This window comes from Loxodonta africana, chromosome 3 (genome assembly GCF_030014295.1).
Source record: "Loxodonta africana isolate mLoxAfr1 chromosome 3, mLoxAfr1.hap2, whole genome shotgun sequence".
Classification (NCBI taxonomy): Eukaryota; Metazoa; Chordata; class Mammalia; order Proboscidea; family Elephantidae; genus Loxodonta; species Loxodonta africana.
Window position 1 is genome coordinate 11,169,903 of NC_087344.1, and position 16,898 is coordinate 11,186,800.

The following is a 16,898-nucleotide window of genomic DNA, read 5'->3' on the forward strand; positions in this document are numbered from 1 at the left end:
CCCCGTCCCTGGAACTGATCTCCGCCCACTGCCCCTCCCCATCCAGCTTTATCCCTGCCCACAGGCCTGCCCTCCCACCTAGTGCACACCCACAGCCCAGCCCCTGCAACTGGTCTCCACCCACAGTCCCACCCCTAACTCTAGTCCCCACCCTCCAGGCCTGGTACCTGCTCACAGCCTCGCCCCCCAAGTCCGGTCCCCGCCCACAAGCCCCACCCCCACCGAGCCTTATTACTTCCCACAGACCCGCTCTCCAGACCTAGTACATGCCCATAGCCCCGCCCCTGTAAATGACCCCTCACCACAGCACCACCCCACTCAGCCTTATTACTTTCCACAGACGCACACTCCCAGCCTAGTGCACGCCCATAGCCCGGCCCCTGTGACAGATCTCCACCCTCAGTCCCGCCCCTAGCTCTAGTCCCTGTTCCACAGCCTGGTGCCTGTCTAGGACCCCCAGACCTGGTCCCCGCCTGAAGCTCCACCCACCCAGCATCATCCATGCCCACATCCCACCCACTCACCCAGTGCTCGCCATAGCCCCGCCCCTGTAACTGGTCTCCGCCCACAGTCCTACCCTTAACTCTAGTCCCCTCCCTCCGGGCCTTGTGCCTGCTCTCAGCCACGCCCCCAAATCTAGTTCCCGCCCACAAGCCCAACCCACCCAGCCTTATTACTCTCCACAGACCGGCTCTCCCGGTCCATGGCCCCGCCCCATAACTGGTATCCGCCCACAGCCCCGGCCCCAACCCTAGTCCCTGCGCGGCAGGCTCGCCCACAGTCACGCCCCCTGAGCCTGGCCCCGCCCACATCCCTGCCGCTCAGCCTGGTCCCCGCCCCCGGGACTATTTCCGCCCCCCTTAAAACAGATACAGGCCCACAGTCCAACCTTGTACTCACTAAAGAGGCACTAAAACAGCTCGGCCCCACGCTGGGGCACGCGGCCGCAGCCGCCCGCCTCAGCGGGGAGCCCCAACCTCCGCGCCGGAAGCCCGAGCCCAGCAGCGGAAGCTGAGGGTGGGGCGGGGCCTGGGCGGGGCCGCAGGGCGCGCGCCCGGGGCGCCGAGTCCTATTGTCTCCGGCGGCTGGGTCCGCCTGTCTGAGCGCTGGGCCGGATCACACCCGTCAGGACTCGGTGAGTGGCGGGCGGGAACTCGCGTCGGAGCCCGGGGGGGCGGGAGCCGCAGTTTCCCGCGTCCCTCGGTCCCTCGCCAGAGCCACGTTTCCTTCCCTGGGGGCCTTAGGCTGCTGTTTCCTCCCAGGTCTGTCCCCGCCTCAGAGAGCCCCTCTCCCATCACATTCATCCCGGTGCTTCTCACTCTGGCTACTCTGCCCCCCTGGGAACTTTTCACAGTGTCTGGAGGCATTTATGGTTGTCACACATGGCGGGGGGGGGTGTTGCTACGGGTATCAGAAGCCCTGGTGGCGCAATGGTTAAGTGCGGCTCCGCGAAGGAAAAACTTGGTGACCTGCTTTCTGCTTCAGTAAAGATCACAGCCTAGGAAACCCGATGGGGCAGTTCTACTCTATCATATAGGGTCACTAGGAGTCGGAATCGACTGGAGGGCCCACAACAACAGCTACTGGCATCTAGTGGGTGGAGACCAGGGATGCTGCTCAACAACCTGCAATACACAGGACAGCTCCTACCGCCCCCAACAGAACGTGATTCTTCCCCAGATGTCTATAATGCCGAGGTTGGGAAGCCCTGCTTCTAGGGCCACGGGAACGGGCCTTAAAATGTCTGAGTAAACTGTGGAATTATGGAAAATTCAGCTGAGACACTTAGAGGACCACTGAATGACAGGGTGTGTTTAAAGTGGCTGGAGTCACCATAAAATCTCTACCCAGCAAGATGAGTTGAGCAAGTCAAATGCACACGGCCTTGAGCTGCTTTTTTGGCGGGGGGAGCAGATGGCTGGGTAGGAATCAAGTGAATGCAGCCACAGCCAACATTTATATCAGTAAATACAAACAAAAGGAGCTGGAGCCCCTTCTTCAGTGTTCAAAGCCAGCAGCTTAGCATCCTCAAGACTCTCTTTCTGTCACCCACACCTCAGTTTCCGTTGTCACATCTCTCCTCTCACCACTGGCTGTAATCTTTACGGATGCAAATCACCAGGCCTTCTCTTCTGCGGCACTGCTGGGTGGGTTCGAACTGTCAACCTTCAGGTTAGTGGTCAAGTGCAAACCATTTGTGCCACCCAGGGACCAAAACAAAGGACGATTTTAAATTTTAAGAGCTTAAAAGAAAAAATGAGAAAGGGAATGTATTTATAATAGCCTACATGGAACATCTCTGGGTAAGATTTACGTGTCTATAAAATGTTAATCTCCCCTTCTCAAGATTGTTAATCACATCTGCAAAGTCCTTTTAGCCATGTAAGGTGCCATATTCATGGATTCCAGGGATAAGGACATGGACCTCTCTGGTACAGGGGCATTCCATCTACCAGAGACCCAGGAGTCAAAGACACCTGGGTGCTGTGGTGATGGAAGGTGAAGACTGAGGGCCTGCAGATGGGAGTGAAGGAAGCTACAGAAGACCCCTGCGTAGTTCCAAATAGGAGCAAATGGCTGGCCTGTTGGGAATGACTGAGGAGAAGATTGTGCATAAAATGAAAATATTCCCAGGGCGGAGTCAGTTCCCAGGGCTGGGGAGGAACTGGCAGACAGGCACTAATACCTTCTTCCCTTGCCTGTTCTGCATTGACTCCTCCGAGTCCTTCCTTCCCTTTAAATTGGAAAGTTGTGGTCGGGAAGCCAGGATAAATTCCCTGGGTGTATTAATTGCCTAGGGCCGTGTAACAAATTACCACAATCTGGGTGGTTTAACCCAATGGAAATGTATTGTCGCACAGTTCTGGAGACTGTAAATCCGAATTCAGGGTGCAGTAGGGCCAAGCTCCCTCCTTCCTTGTGTCTTCTGGCTTCTGGTAGCCCAGGTGTTCCTCGCCTTGTGACAGCATCACTCCAATCTCTGCTTCCATCATCACATGGCGTTCTTACCTACAACACTAGTCATCAAGAGATTAGGGCCCATCCTAATGACCTCATCTTAACTAATTCCATCTACAAAGGTCCTATTTCCAAGTAAGGTCACATTCACAGGTTCTGGGGGTTAGGGACTTGAACATATCTTTTGGAGCGGGTACTGTTTAACCCAAAACACTGGGCAGGAGATCTAGAAGAGAGATAGGGCCTGGCTATGTTACATATCGGTACCCTAAAACAAAACTCATTGCTGTCAAGTCGATTCCAACTCATAGTGACCCTATAGGACAGAGTAGAACCACCCCATAGGGTTTCCAAGGAGCGGCTGGTAGATTTGAACTATTGAACTTTTGGTTAGCAGTCTGAGCTCTAACCACTGTACCACCAGTGCTCCACATATCAGTACAAATCTCCTGAAAAGATTGTTTTAGCTGCTCTGCCTTTCCTAGGTAGCTGCCTACCCTACACCCCACATCAAAACCAAACTGGTTGCTGTCCAGTTGATTCTGACCCATGTTGACTTCTTGTGTTACAGAGCAGAACTGCTCCATAGGGCTTTCTTGGCTGCAATCTTTATGGAAGTAGATCTCCAGGCCTTTCTTCTGCAGTGCCTGTCCCTCAGCACTCTTATTTTTCACCTAGTCCAAACTCAGTCTTTGTGTCCCGAGTTTCCCTCCCTGCTTGCCTCTCCCACACACACACCCACACACACCCACACCCACCCTTTTTATCTTTGGGTGCAGGGAGGACACACATAGATACCCCAAGATGGGAACCAAGCTCGTCCAGAGACTGCAGAGAGGATGAAGTTGGCTTTAGGCTGGCAAATGTCTGTTTAGAGAGTTTTTCCGCACTTGAAGAGGGAATAGAAACAGGGGTGAAAAAAATGAGATTTCAGGTATAGCTTCAGCCCTGACCTACAGAGAAGGACCCTTCTTCTATAGGATAATGACTTTGGAAGTTATTATCTTTGGGGTCCTGGGGAAATAGGAGATCCCGTAGGTGTGTAGTCATTATGGTTGTCTTGTGGCTATTACTAGTTGTTAGGTGGTTTGGGGACCCATCAAATTGGTCAGTTCAGAATGTGTGTGATTTGTGGGAACTGAGGAAATTTCTGTGCCATCAGACTTGGAGGAAGACCCATGTTGTGGGTTGAATCGTGTCCCCCAAAAAGAAAGTTCAAGCCCTAACCTCTGGTACCTGTGAATGTGTCCTTATTTGGAAATAGGATCTTTGCAGATGTAATTAGTTAATGTGAGGACATATTGGAGTAGGGTGGGCCGTTAATCCAATATGACTGATATCCCTATATGACAAGGGAAATCTGGACACAAACAGAGAGAGGATACCACGTGAAGACACAAAGGCAGACACATGCAGGGGAAGAATGTCACGTGAAGATGGAGGCAGAGATTGGAGGCATGCACCTACAAGTCAAGAAACACCAAGGATTGCCAGCAACCACCAGAATCTAGGAGAGAGACATGGAACAGATCCTCCCTCAGAGCCTCCAATAGGGACCAACCCTACCAACACCTTGCTTTTGGACATCTGGCCTCCAGAACTGTGAGAGAATAAATTTCTGTTGTTTTAAGCCACCCAGTTGGTGGTAATCTGTTAGGGCAGCTACTAATATAAAACTAATACAACCCGTTAGGTTCTGTCCTCCTGGATTGCATTTGATTAGATTGGAACATTCACCTGATTCCACGTGTGAAGTTTCTTCCTCATAGACGTTGAAACTCAGAGGAAATTTTTCTACACTGCAAGTGGGAAGGAGAAGCGTGTGGAGTTCTCAGAGGCAAAATCTGTATGCTAAGCGGGTTGCCTTTCCTTATTATCATGGCATTGCCCTGCCTTGAGGGTTCCAAACCTCAGTGAAGAACCCAAGGACTATTCAGCTTATGGCAGCTGTGTGAGTATGTTTGATGTGTTGTTAATCTTGAAATGATTTTTATCTGGAAAAGTTGACTTTTGAATTAAAAATTAAATTACCCAATTTTCGTGCATACTATTTATTCGAATATTAAAATTTTTTCATTAAAAATATTTTTTTGTTTGACTCAAAAATTAAAATGATACAAAAAGGATTACCTTACAAAGTTTTTCTCCCACCTAGGTCTCCTTCTATCCCGTTCTCTCGCCTCGATAAGGGTCACCTATAGGTAATCACTTTTTTTGGTTTATCATGCCTTTTTATCCTTCCAGGTTTTCTTTAAGTGAATGGAATGAATATATTTTCACTCCCTTTTTTTTTTACACAAAACTTTGTGGTACTATATCTGTATTTTGTGCCTTGCCTTTTTCCCTTAACATTATACTGGAGATTTTTTCAGTATTAGTATGTAGAGTACTCAGCTCCTTTGAGTGGTGAATGGTACTTAGAAACCAAGATCTAGGCATTTGGTGTGCTAAGTACTTCTGGAGTATCATTACTCATAGACTCTCTTACTGAATAGAGCTAGGAAATACATATTTTTTCAATTATAAGTTTATAGTCATATTTCTAATTCAAATTTTATTTACAGTGTTTTTCCCCTAAGTTCTTTAACTTCATATTTGTCTCTTTTCTGATGTATTGAAAACATTGGCCCCTAATGACATCAATTTATTTACTTAACGATATTCTACTTGAGTATATATATATATGTATATATATAGTACTGAGAAGTATTACTGTCCTTACTCAGCAACCCTATTTCTGGAAATATACTTTGAATGTAAACCTCCCAGATACAAAACAGCATATATACACAAGATGATCCATTGTAGCATTATATCTAACGGCAAAAGATGAGAAGCAACTCAAGTGCTTATCAATAAGAAAATGGTTCAGTTAGCAATAGATTTTGTCTTAAAGTCATGTGAAATAATTCTTGTTCTTGTGTAGTCATGTTTCCAATTTTATATGCAATTAGGCTCATTTAGTTATTTGTTTTCAATTTTGAGGCTTGCAGTTGTACTTTTGAAATATGGTTCCAAAGTCAAAACTATATGGTAAGGTGTATTCAGAGCTACACCTGTATTATATTTTCAATTCCATTCCTGTCTCCTCTTCCTGATATTCTTCCACCCATCCAAAAAACCCACTGCCATCGAGTCGATTCCGACTCATAGCAACCCTATAGGACGGAGTAGAACTGCCCCATAAAGTTTCCAAGGAGCGCCTGGTGGATTCAAACCGCCAACCTTTTGGTTAGCAGCCATAGCACTTAACCATTACGCCACCAGGGTCTCCCTTTCACCCATATTGGTTGCCATTTCCATTCATTTGTTTTGTCCTCTTAGCACTTTTGCATATGTAAGCAAATGGTGTGTGTGTGTATTTATATATGTTTATATTCTGCCCTCTTCATTTTCTTTCTTTTTATTTTTTTGTGGTGAAATTTTTTGTATTTGGAACGAGCCAGCTGGACTCAGTTTAGAAGATCCCAATTTTGTGGCAACATCCAAAGCATCATAGTCAAACATATGCCACCTTCTCTCCATCAGGCTTGACGAGAGTGTTGACCTCGGCTGTAGTCACTGTCATGGAGCGTCTTCACAGCCCGTTTGATCTGGTGCTAGTTGGCCTTGACATCCACAGTGAGCACAGGTGTGTGGCTCTCTTCAACCTTGGTGGTCAGTGGTCAGGGGAAACTGATGTTGGCTTCGTGGTCAGGCTTGTTCTCCTGGGGGTGTTCTGAGGATATTTGGGCCGAAAGATGGGTAACATGCAGGTCTGCTGTTGCGGGGGCAGGGCCTGTGGACACCTATCAGCACTGCCTTCTTGGCCTTCAAAGCCTTTCCTTTGGTTTCAATTTTGGGAGGGGTAGGAGCTTCCTTGTTTGCTTGTGGTGCCATCTTCATGCAAAGACTCTTGCCTTTTTATAAAAAGAAAACATTCCATATATACTGATTTATCTTTTTCCAGGTGCCATCAAGTCGGATCTGATTCATTGCAACTCGTGTGTCACAGTAGAACTATGCTCCACGGGGTTTTCAATGGCTGATTTTTTCAGGAGTGAATCATCAGGGTTTTCTTTTGAGGCACCTCTGGGTGGACTGAAATCTCCAACCTTTTGGTTAGTAGCTATGTTAGTTGTTTGCCCCACTCAAGGATTCTTTGTGACTCCGTGGTTCCCCGTAGTTTATTCAACTATTTCCCTACTGATGAGCATTTTTGTTATTTCTAATCCTTTGGTATTATAAGTAATGCCCCAATGAATAATCTTTACGCATGTCTTTTGGTATTTGTGTATCTTTGAAAGAGATTACTGGAAGTGAATTAATGGGGAAAGGGTAAATGTTTTTGCAGCTTTGTTTGACATTGCCAAAATTCTTTTCATAGGAGTTGTACACCTCAGTGTATGAGAACGCAGCCTTGCCAGTTGAGAGTGTGGTCCACTGTATTTTTTGTTGATCTCATAGCTAAGAAATGATATCGTTGTAGTTGTGATGTGCATTTCTGTTACTGTGAATAAGGTTATCGGTGATTCTACCAAGGGTATTGTCCTTCAAGTGGTAGTGGTGGGAACCAGATTGTACTCTGTTGAAGAAGTGAGTAGGACATGAGGAAAGGAGGCATGGAATGAAATACACTTTCCAAAAATTTTGGCTGTGACAAAGGAAAAAGACTGGGCAGTAACCGGAAAGAAAACTGCTCATAAGATAGATTTATTTCACTACTAAAATTCCTGGATCAGGTTTAAATGGTTTGTGGAAGAGTTCAGTAGAGCGGGAGGGATTGAAGGAAAAGGATAGACAATAGATAATCATATACAGCTCCTATAAAAGACAGAAGGGAGAGAACACAGAAGCAAGCCACGGAGCGTGGCCTCCTAGAGAAGGGGAGACAACTTGTTTGTACAGGAAAGGGAGAAGATGCCAGGGTGCAGATTGTAATTTTGTGCTAAGACAGGAAAGCAGATTCCTTCTTATGACTACTACTTTGAAAAGTAGGATGCAGAGCACTTGCTGAAGGTGATGGTGCATTCGTTACCTATTGACCCCAAAACCTAGGAACTTAAAACAACAATAATCATTTCCCATCGCTCACGGTTTTTGTGGTTCCGGAACTCAGGAGTGGCTTAACTGGGAAGTTCTGACTTGAGACTTTCATGAAGTTGCAGTAGGATGTCAACTGGAACTGCAGTCATCTGAGGGCTCGACTGATGCTGGAGGATTCACTTCCAAGGTGGTTCATTCTTACGGCTGCTAAGCTGTTGCTGGCTGTTGGTGGAGGCTTCGGTTGTTGTCCACACAGGCCTCTCCACAGTGCTGCTTGACTATCTCCACAGCATGGCACCTGGCTTCCTCTAGAGCGAGCAGTCCAAAAAACCAAGGCTGCAGTGCCTTCTGGGATCTTGCCTTAGAGATCACTCACCATCACCTCTGCAATATTCTGTTAATCACACCGATCAGCCCTAATTCCATGTGCAAGGGGACCTACACAGGGAGTGAAAACAAAAAGGCAAGGGTCATCAAGGGCAGCTTTGGAAGCTGGTTCCCATGAAGGGAAAAGGTGAGGATGTGTGAGATTTAATGAGATTACAGAAGGTTTGAAATGGTATTTGGATGAGGAGGAGGCTACATTGACTGTAGGATTGTCCCCTACAAGGTCGAGGACTCTTCTCATTCTGGCAACCATGATGTTGTAGAGGTGGCAATATTATTGCTCTTAAACAGGCTGGTCTGCCCAGTTGTCGATATGGGGAAGACATACGATTGAAGCTGGGGTTGCTTGAAGGTAGAAAGTAGGCATAAGGGAATTTGCTGAAATGAAGGACAATGAAACCTGAACTGAATAAGTATGAAATGAGAGGAGGCAGTAACTGATGGATCACGAGGAAGTGGGAGAGTGGGTGGAGTGAACCCTTTGTGTGGTAGGAAAACACCACATAGTAGGAGAAGATGAATGAACCAGGTGGACGTGTAGGAGGTTGGGTTCAGGGAGAGGGAAATTTCTGAACTATTATCCTAAGTGGGGAGCAGTTTCAGTTGGTGACAAAATCTAGGGTGGTACCCATGTGTCTTGGATTGAATTGTGTCCTCCAAAAATATGTGCATTGATTTGGTTAGGCTATGATTCCCAGTATAGTGTGATTGTCCACCATTTTGTCATCTGACATGATTTTCCAGTATTGTAAATCCTACCCCTGTGATGTTAATGAGATGGGATAGGCGGCAGTTGTGTTAGTGAGGCAGGACTCAATCTACAAGATTGGATTGTGTTTTGAGGCACTCTCTTTTGAGATATAAAAAGGAGAAGCGAGCAGAGAGACAGGGGACCTCACCACCAAGAAAGCAGCGCCGGGAGCATAGCACATCCTTTGGACCTGGGGTTCCTACATGGAAAGGCTCCTAGTCCAGGGGAAGATTGATGGCAAGGACCTTACTCCAGAGCCAACAGAAAAAGCCTTACCCTGGAGTTGACGCCCTGAGTTTGGACTTCTAGCCTACTACACTGCGAGAGAATAAACTGTTAAAGCCATCCACTTGTGGTATTTCTGTTACAGCAGCCCTAAATGACTAAGACACCATGAAAATGCGTGGCCAAGGTAGAGTCAGGGTCATCATCATGGACTCCAAAGTCATCTGAATGAGGTGCTGGGACTGGAGGTTGAGAGGAATAGTGATAATCAGATGCCAAAGTCTCAAGTGAAGGTAGCAGAGAATGTGTTGATGATAACAACTTGGACGGGAAGAACGGGACATGAAACTCAGTGACACTAAAGTTTTAAAAAGAAGTGGAACAGCGATGTACTGGTCGTACCATTGAAGACAGAGGAAGAGAGGTTTTGCCATCACATCACCCTGAATCCATAACCTGCTAAGCAAAATAAAGGCCCAATATCAGAGACAGAACTTACAAGAAGGAGGACATGATGGGACAAGGGAGACTTGTCCGCAGTAATCTGGAGAGGGAGAGAGACTATGAATACTTATTATTTCCCCCTTTATTACAGATCCCTGTCCAGAATGCACTGAGTGGGAATAAGAAGCATAGCATCCTGGTTCTACCACTGCCCAGTGGTTCAGGAAAATTTACCATCTGAATCACAGGATGGCAGCCATTGTTCTCTCCCCCACTTGTGGTAAGTCTTTGGGTCAATGCAAACCCTCAGAGTCCAGACTTTAAAGGGATGATAGGAGAAGGGGCTGAGCAGGTAAGAATAGAGCCTCAGGAGCTCCAGAGGTTGCTGGTGTCATATTGTGCAATTCTTGGAATTTGGGACTTGGGTGGTTTGGAAGTCTGTGTATATGTTACCTGTGTGGTAAATGTATGGGAGTTTTTGAATTATGTATTTGTTTTTATAAACTTGATAAAATAACAGTGATGTCCCTGTAAACTGCAGTTTCCTCACCTGTGAAATAGTATTTGGAAATAATATTCTCTTTTTTGAGTAGCGTCAGACCCTTGAGCCCTATTGTCTAGCCCTGGGTTGGACAGGGTTCTGCCCTGGCTTCTTAGGAAAGCTGTGTGTGGATATATTTGTGTATAGGTGTGGATGTGTAGGTACGTTGGCGGGGGCGGGGTGGTGCTCATGTATGTGCATTTGTATGGGATATGGTCAATCACAGTTAGGTGGGAAAGCTTCCAGATTTATGAGTGTTAGAACACAGGGCAAGCCTGGATTCTTGTGGCACATTTCTTCTTCTCCAGCTCAGTCTTCCCTATACCCAGCCTCTCATCAAAAAGGATCAACAGAGGAAGAAGGGTTGGTTAAAGGATTCCTGACAAGCTGGTTACAGGTGAGTCAGATATTCCTATTTCCAAATCATTATTCCTTTGACCAGATGTTGGACTTCTTACCTGTCAATAGCCTGGAACCTCACAGCCAAACCAGGTCCCCAAGAATCCCAGGATCTCTGGGCTTCTTGTAGTGGGTGAGGGAATTCCCAGAATACATCAGTGTATCTTGACTTCTACAGCCTTTTTCAAATGAGTGTTTTAAGGAAAAGCCAAGAAAAAGGTGACTGTGTTCTAAACTCAAGAAATTGATGGTCTCCATGGGAAAACAGTTTGTTCATTCACCAAGTATTTTTCTGATTTTTGCCATGTCCCAGGAGACCTGGAGACTGAGGGGAATATGATTACTGGAGCTCTAACACTGGAGAAAAAATTATCGCTGTGTTACAGGTATATTTAACCTTGTGAGTGGGTGTAGGTAGACAGGACACGAGAGCTGAGCCCAGAAGCAGAGGGGCTCAAAATCCTGCCCGTACATCTTGTGTTTTGCGTTCCTCTTCCTCAGTTCTCTCAGTCTTCACTCTGTTCATGTCAAGCAAAGGGTGGTCCTTGGCTGAGCCGTGATGTTTCCAATGGTAGGACTTGGTGACCTTCGAAGATGTGGCTGTGGAGTTCACCCAAGAGGAATGGGCATTGTTGGACCCTTCTCAGAGAAAACTATACAGAGATGTGATGCTGGAAAACAGCAGAAACCTGGCATCACTTGGTAAGGCTGACATTATTCCTGCATTAATTTAGTCCTTTAGGCACTGTCTTAGTTATCTAGTACTGCTATAACAGAAGTACCACAAGTGTATGGCTCTAACAAACAGAAATCTAATCTGTCACAGTTTAGGAAGCTAGAAGTCTGAATTCAGCCTTCCAGCTCCAGGAGAAGGTTTTCTCTCTCTGTCAGCTCCTGGAGAAGGTCCTTGTCATCAATTTTCCCCTGGTGTAGGAGCTTCTCAGCACAGCTCTTCCTGCTTGATATTAATGAGGTCCCTATCTCTCTGCTCACTTTTTTCTCCTTTTATCGCTTGTGAGATAAAAATGTGATGAGGGCCACACCCCAAGGAAACTCCCTTATATCGGATCAGGGCTTTGACCTGAGTAAACGTGTTGCATCCCACCCTAATCGTCTTTAACATAACCTAATCTTGCCTCATTAACCTCAGGCAGAGATTAGGATTTACAACACATAGGAAAATTATATCAGCTCACATAATAGAGGACAGCCATACAATACTGGGAATCACGGCCTAGCCAAGTTGACATATACTTTGGGGAACACAATGTAGTCCATAACAGGCACCAAGTCTTTCTTAAGCACTGTGATCCAGGGTCTGTGGTGGGGATCGAGAATGTACTGGTGATTGAGATAGATATGGCCCCAACCTTCACAGTGTTTACTATCTGTTGTTTTCCCTATGAAGTAAAAATTTATCCTTGACTTTGTATTCACCATGGTTAAATGCTTTGGGTGGGACTTGTGAAGTGTGTTTTGACTTGGGCATGAGTTACTAGACCAATTATCCCCAGTCACCCTGAATACTGAGTGAAGATACTTATGTTTTTGTTCCTTATGAGTGAAATTGTTATGAATTGAATTGTGCCCCTTACCACCACCAAAAATATGTGTTAAATTCCTGGCCTTTGTACCTGTAGTTGTGATACTGTTTAGAAGTAGAGTTTTTCTTTTGTTAAGTTAATAAAATCATACCACCATAGAATGGATCCTACACGTAATCACTCCTGAGTTATAAAAAGACTAGACACAGACACATGGAGGACAACATATGACATGCGAGGACAACATATGACATGCGAGGACCCATATACAAGCAAAGGAATGCCAACCATCGCCAGCAAACACTAGAAACTAAGAGAGAGGCTTACCAAAGGAATTGACACAGTGACACCCTGATTTGGACTTGTAGCCTCCAGAATTGTGAGGAAATAAATTTCTCTTCCTTAAAGCTACACATTTATGTTATTTCTGATAAAACAGCACTAGGTAACCAAGAAAGAATTTGGTACCAGAGAATGAAAGGTGCTGATCTAACAAATACTAAAATGTGAAAGGTGCTTAGGAATTGGGTAACGGGTAGAGGCTGGAGGAATTTGGATGCACATGATAGTAACAAGCCTAGATTGCCTTGAAGAGACCGTTGGTAGAATTGTGAACATGAAGGGCAATTCTCATGAAGGCGCAGAGAGAATTGAGAGCTGTGAGGAAAGTGCCTATCATCATGAACAAGATGTTGCTAAAAATGAGAACATTAAATGCGCTTCTTTTGAAGGTTTAAAAGGAAATAACGAACATGTTGTTGGACGGTGGAGGAAAGGCAATCTGTATTATAAAGGAACAAAGAACTTGTCTGTATTCTATTCAGGTGTTCTGTGGAAAGTAGAACTTGTAGGTGATGCACTTGGGTATTTGGCTGAAGAAATTTCTAAGCAAGAAGTTAAAGGGGCAGTGTGGTTTCTTCTTGCCATGTACAGTAAAATGTGGCAGGAGAGAGAAACTAGAAATGAACCGTGGGGAAAAAAAAAACAGAACTTAAAAGATTTGGAAAATTCTATGAGGAAAAACTAAAAAGGCTTGTCCCGGAAAGGACACCAAGATTATGTGGCTATACAATCTTTTGCTAAAGAGGTTAGGCCTGTGACTGATGGATTTAGTCAGAAATTCTGTTGGCTTAGACTGAAAGGAACAGAAACAGGATGAAATGAAGGAAAGCCGTTTGCCTCCTGAAATTCTACAGGCAGGAAACAAGCCACTAGAGCTGTTGTTATTGTGCACCATCAAGTGGATTCCAACTCGAAGCAACCCTATATGACAGAGTAAAACTGCCCCATAGGGTTTCCTATGCTATAATCTTTACAGGAGCAGATTGCCAGTCTTTTCTCCCTCAGAGCCTCTGGGTGGGTTTCAACCGCTGACCTTTTCGTTAGCGGCCAAACACTTAATCATTGTGCCACTGGGGCTCCTTCCAGTGGAGCTACTTAGTTACAAACATCTGTTGTCCTCCAAGAAAAGGAAGGAACAATCCTGGAAGCTGTTTGGAGATCAGCAGGACAGTCAGAAGGAGCACGGGGAGCAGAGCTGCAATTTGCATGGCTTCAAAGGGTGGAGGCACAACCCCCTAGGTTTCAAAATGTGGAGTTATTGTTCCCTAGGTTTCAGAGTGGGACCACCACACCTCAGTTCAGGAGTATGGGGCTGCCATTCCAGTGGGCCAGGAGAATTGTACCACTGCCCAAAGTTAAGGGAACTCGGCTGCCAGACTGGTGGAAGAACGGAGAGAGCCACACAGTTCCAACGGGGCAAGGTCACTGTCCAAAGTGCACCTAGAGGACAAGACTAATGCCCAGGGCCGGGGCTTCACCCAGAATCCAGAGAAAGTGGCCATTGCCCAGATATGTATCAAAAAACAGAATTATTTTGAAGCCTTGAGAGCTAATGAGATTTGCCCTGCTCGGTTTTGAACTTTCTTGGTACTCGTGACCCCTTCTTTCCCTCTATTTTCTCCCTTTTGGAATGGAAATGCTACCTTGTGCCAGTTCCGTGACTGTAGTTTGGAAGCAGGTAATTTGTATTACAGATTTCACAGGTCCACAGATGAAGGGGAATTTTGTCCCAGGATAGAACACACACAGAGCCTCAAGCATACTTTACTTAGATAATTCAGAAGATGAGGTTTTGGACTTAGAATTGATGCTGAATGGGTTAAGACTTTTGGAATTATGTGATAGGGAAATGAGTTTTGCACATGGGAAGAACATGAATTTTGGAAGACCAAGGGTGGAATATTATAGATTGAATTGTGTCACCTAAAACTATGTGTTGAGTTCCTGGCCCTTGTGCCTATAGATATGATTCTGTTTGGGAACAGGGTTTTTTTTGTTTGTTTGTTATATTAACTGATCATATCAGTGTAGGATGGATCCTAAACCTAATACTTTTAGTTATTAAAAAAAAAACTAGGCACACACAAATGGGAGAAAATAGCATGTGAGGACCCATCTGTAAGCAAGAGAATACCAAAGATCACCAGCAAACACCAGAAACTAGAAGAGAAGCTCACAGAAGAAACTGACACAGCCCGGACTTTCATGTGGACTTTTAGCATCCAGATCTGTGAGGAAGTAAATTTCTGTTCCTTAAAGCCACTCACTTGTGGTATCTCTGCAACAACAGCACTAGCTAACTGAGACAGAGATTTACTCTATTCATTAGAATTCAGGCACGATTATTCCATAGCTCCTAAGTCACACTTGCCCATCTTCAGAAGTGTTGGCTTCAGTTTTGTGGCGGGGCTTTTTGTCCCCTGCATGGTCTCCCTACATGTATATCTTTTTCCCAGGACTGAGGAATCAAATTGATAAACCCAGTTTGATCTCTCAGTTGCAGCAAAAAGAACAGATGATTATAGAAGAGAGAGGAATTCTCCCAGGTACCTGGCCAGGTGAACACCAGGTTCCTCTTGAAATACATAAATCATCCATGCCCATGTCCTCTTTATTGTGAATCTCATCAAAAATTCCTGAAAGCTTGTCTTTACTCACATGTCCACTTCACCATTTCTTTTCTCCACCAACTTAAATTCCTTTTCAATTTGTTTCAGATCCGGAGAGTACACTTAAAGCCAAAGGGCTAACTTCTAAGCAGCCTGTTTTTAGAAAAGAAAAAACTAAACATATGAAAATGGTAAGAATAATAAGGATGGTTCTGGATTTTCCACAATAGGAGAATGCCATAAGTTAGGGGACAAAATAACAGGAGAGTCATTAAAAGCAGTGGCGTATAACCAAGAGAAAGTGATGTCTGGAGAGATACTATGAAACGTGTAGATTTCGAGACAAGTTAAATTAGCTCTAAACTTGTTTCTTCACTGTGCGCTCCCATGAGTAAAAATTTCCATAAATGTGATTCAGTATCGAATGTTTGAAACATAAATTAGCCTTAAATTTATCAGAGAATGTTCTGTGAATGTAACAAAGACTTGTGGCAGAGCATCCATCTTATTTACTTTCTAAGGACCTACACTGGGCAGAAACCATATTTAAGCATAGAAAGTAGTAAAAACTCAACATTACAATAATGTCATGTGTGAGAGAATTCCTAAGGAGAGAATTCCTATGACAGCATTGAATATTAAAAATATTAGAAATTTTAGTCATCGCTTGTCTCTTCATCAACAGGAGAGAAGTCATCTTGGAGTGAAGTTCAATGAATGTAATCAGTGTTTTAAAGTCTTCAGCACAAAATCAAGCCTTACACAGCACAAAAGAATTCACACTGGAGAAAAACCTTATGACTGTAACCAATGTGGAAAATCCTTCAGCAGTAGCTCTTACCTTACTGTTCATAAGAGAGTACATAATGGGGAGAAACCCTATGACTGCAGCGACTGTGGGAAAGCCTTTAGTAACTCCTCATCCTTTAAATCACACGTGAGAATACACACTGGAGAAAAACCCTATGAATGTAATGAGTGTTTTCGTGTCTTCCGCACTAGATATAGCCTCAAAACGCACAAGAGAGTTCATACTGGAGAGAATCACTATGAGTGTAATCGGTGCGGAAGGGCCTTCAGCACGCGTGCCTCCCTTACTGTGCACGATAGAATTCATGCAGGTGAGAAACTTTACGAATGCCATGATTGTGGTAAAACCTTCAGGGAGAGCTCACACCTGACACAGAATGTGAGGACTCGTACTGGGGAAAAACCGCATGAATGTAATCAGTGTGGGAAATCCTTCAGCTGTAAGTGTCCTCTTACTATACACAAGAGAGTACATAATGGTGAGAAACCCTATGAATGTAATGACTGTGTGAAAGCCTTTCATAATTGCTCATATGTTAAGAAACACATAAGAACTCACACTGGAGAAAAACCCTGTGAACGTAATCAATGTGGAAAAGCCTTCCGCAGTAATTATGTTTCTGCATGCATAGGAGGATAGATAATACATAGATATGAATACAGTGACTGTGGGAGAGCATTCTTTGATCTCCTTCAGATAAGAGAACTGACAGTAGATGTATTATCTGTCATTGCATAAAAAATAATCCCTAAAACTTAGCGGCTTAAAACAGCAAACGCACCCACTTCTCACTTACCAACATTGTTAGGTTCCAAAGACCAGGTCGTTATGTGAAAATTGGCATTATGCAAAAATGGAGGAT

At 44.8% G+C, this 16,898-nt stretch overlaps 1 protein-coding gene across 10 annotated transcripts in view; it reads left to right on the plus strand.

The window, feature by feature from the left end:
• Nucleotides 1-1,010: 1,010 nt before the first annotated feature.
• ZNF557 (zinc finger protein 557) overlaps nt 1,011-16,898 on the plus strand; it is a 37,497-nt gene continuing 21,609 nt past the window's right edge. Inside the window, exons 1-10 of one of the 10 annotated variants that reach the window (XM_064280477.1) lie at nt 1,020-1,135; nt 4,652-4,909; nt 5,114-5,159; nt 6,487-6,589; nt 6,908-7,058; nt 9,942-10,070; nt 10,640-10,728; nt 11,306-11,432; nt 15,334-15,416; nt 15,911-16,346. In XM_064280477.1, coding sequence (XP_064136547.1) covers nt 10,040-10,070; nt 10,640-10,728; nt 11,306-11,432; nt 15,334-15,416; nt 15,911-16,346 — 766 coding nt within the window. In that variant the 5' untranslated portion in view covers nt 1,020-1,135; nt 4,652-4,909; nt 5,114-5,159; ... (1 more) ...; nt 6,908-7,058; nt 9,942-10,039. Of the gene's footprint in view, nt 1,136-4,651; nt 4,910-5,113; nt 5,160-6,486; nt 6,590-6,907; nt 7,059-9,941; nt 10,071-10,639; nt 10,729-11,043; nt 11,117-11,231; nt 11,433-15,333; nt 15,417-15,910; nt 16,347-16,898 lie in introns of those variants that run through there. The other 9 variants (XM_064280481.1, XM_023540469.2, XM_064280478.1 and 6 more) reach the window with 9 other exon arrangements.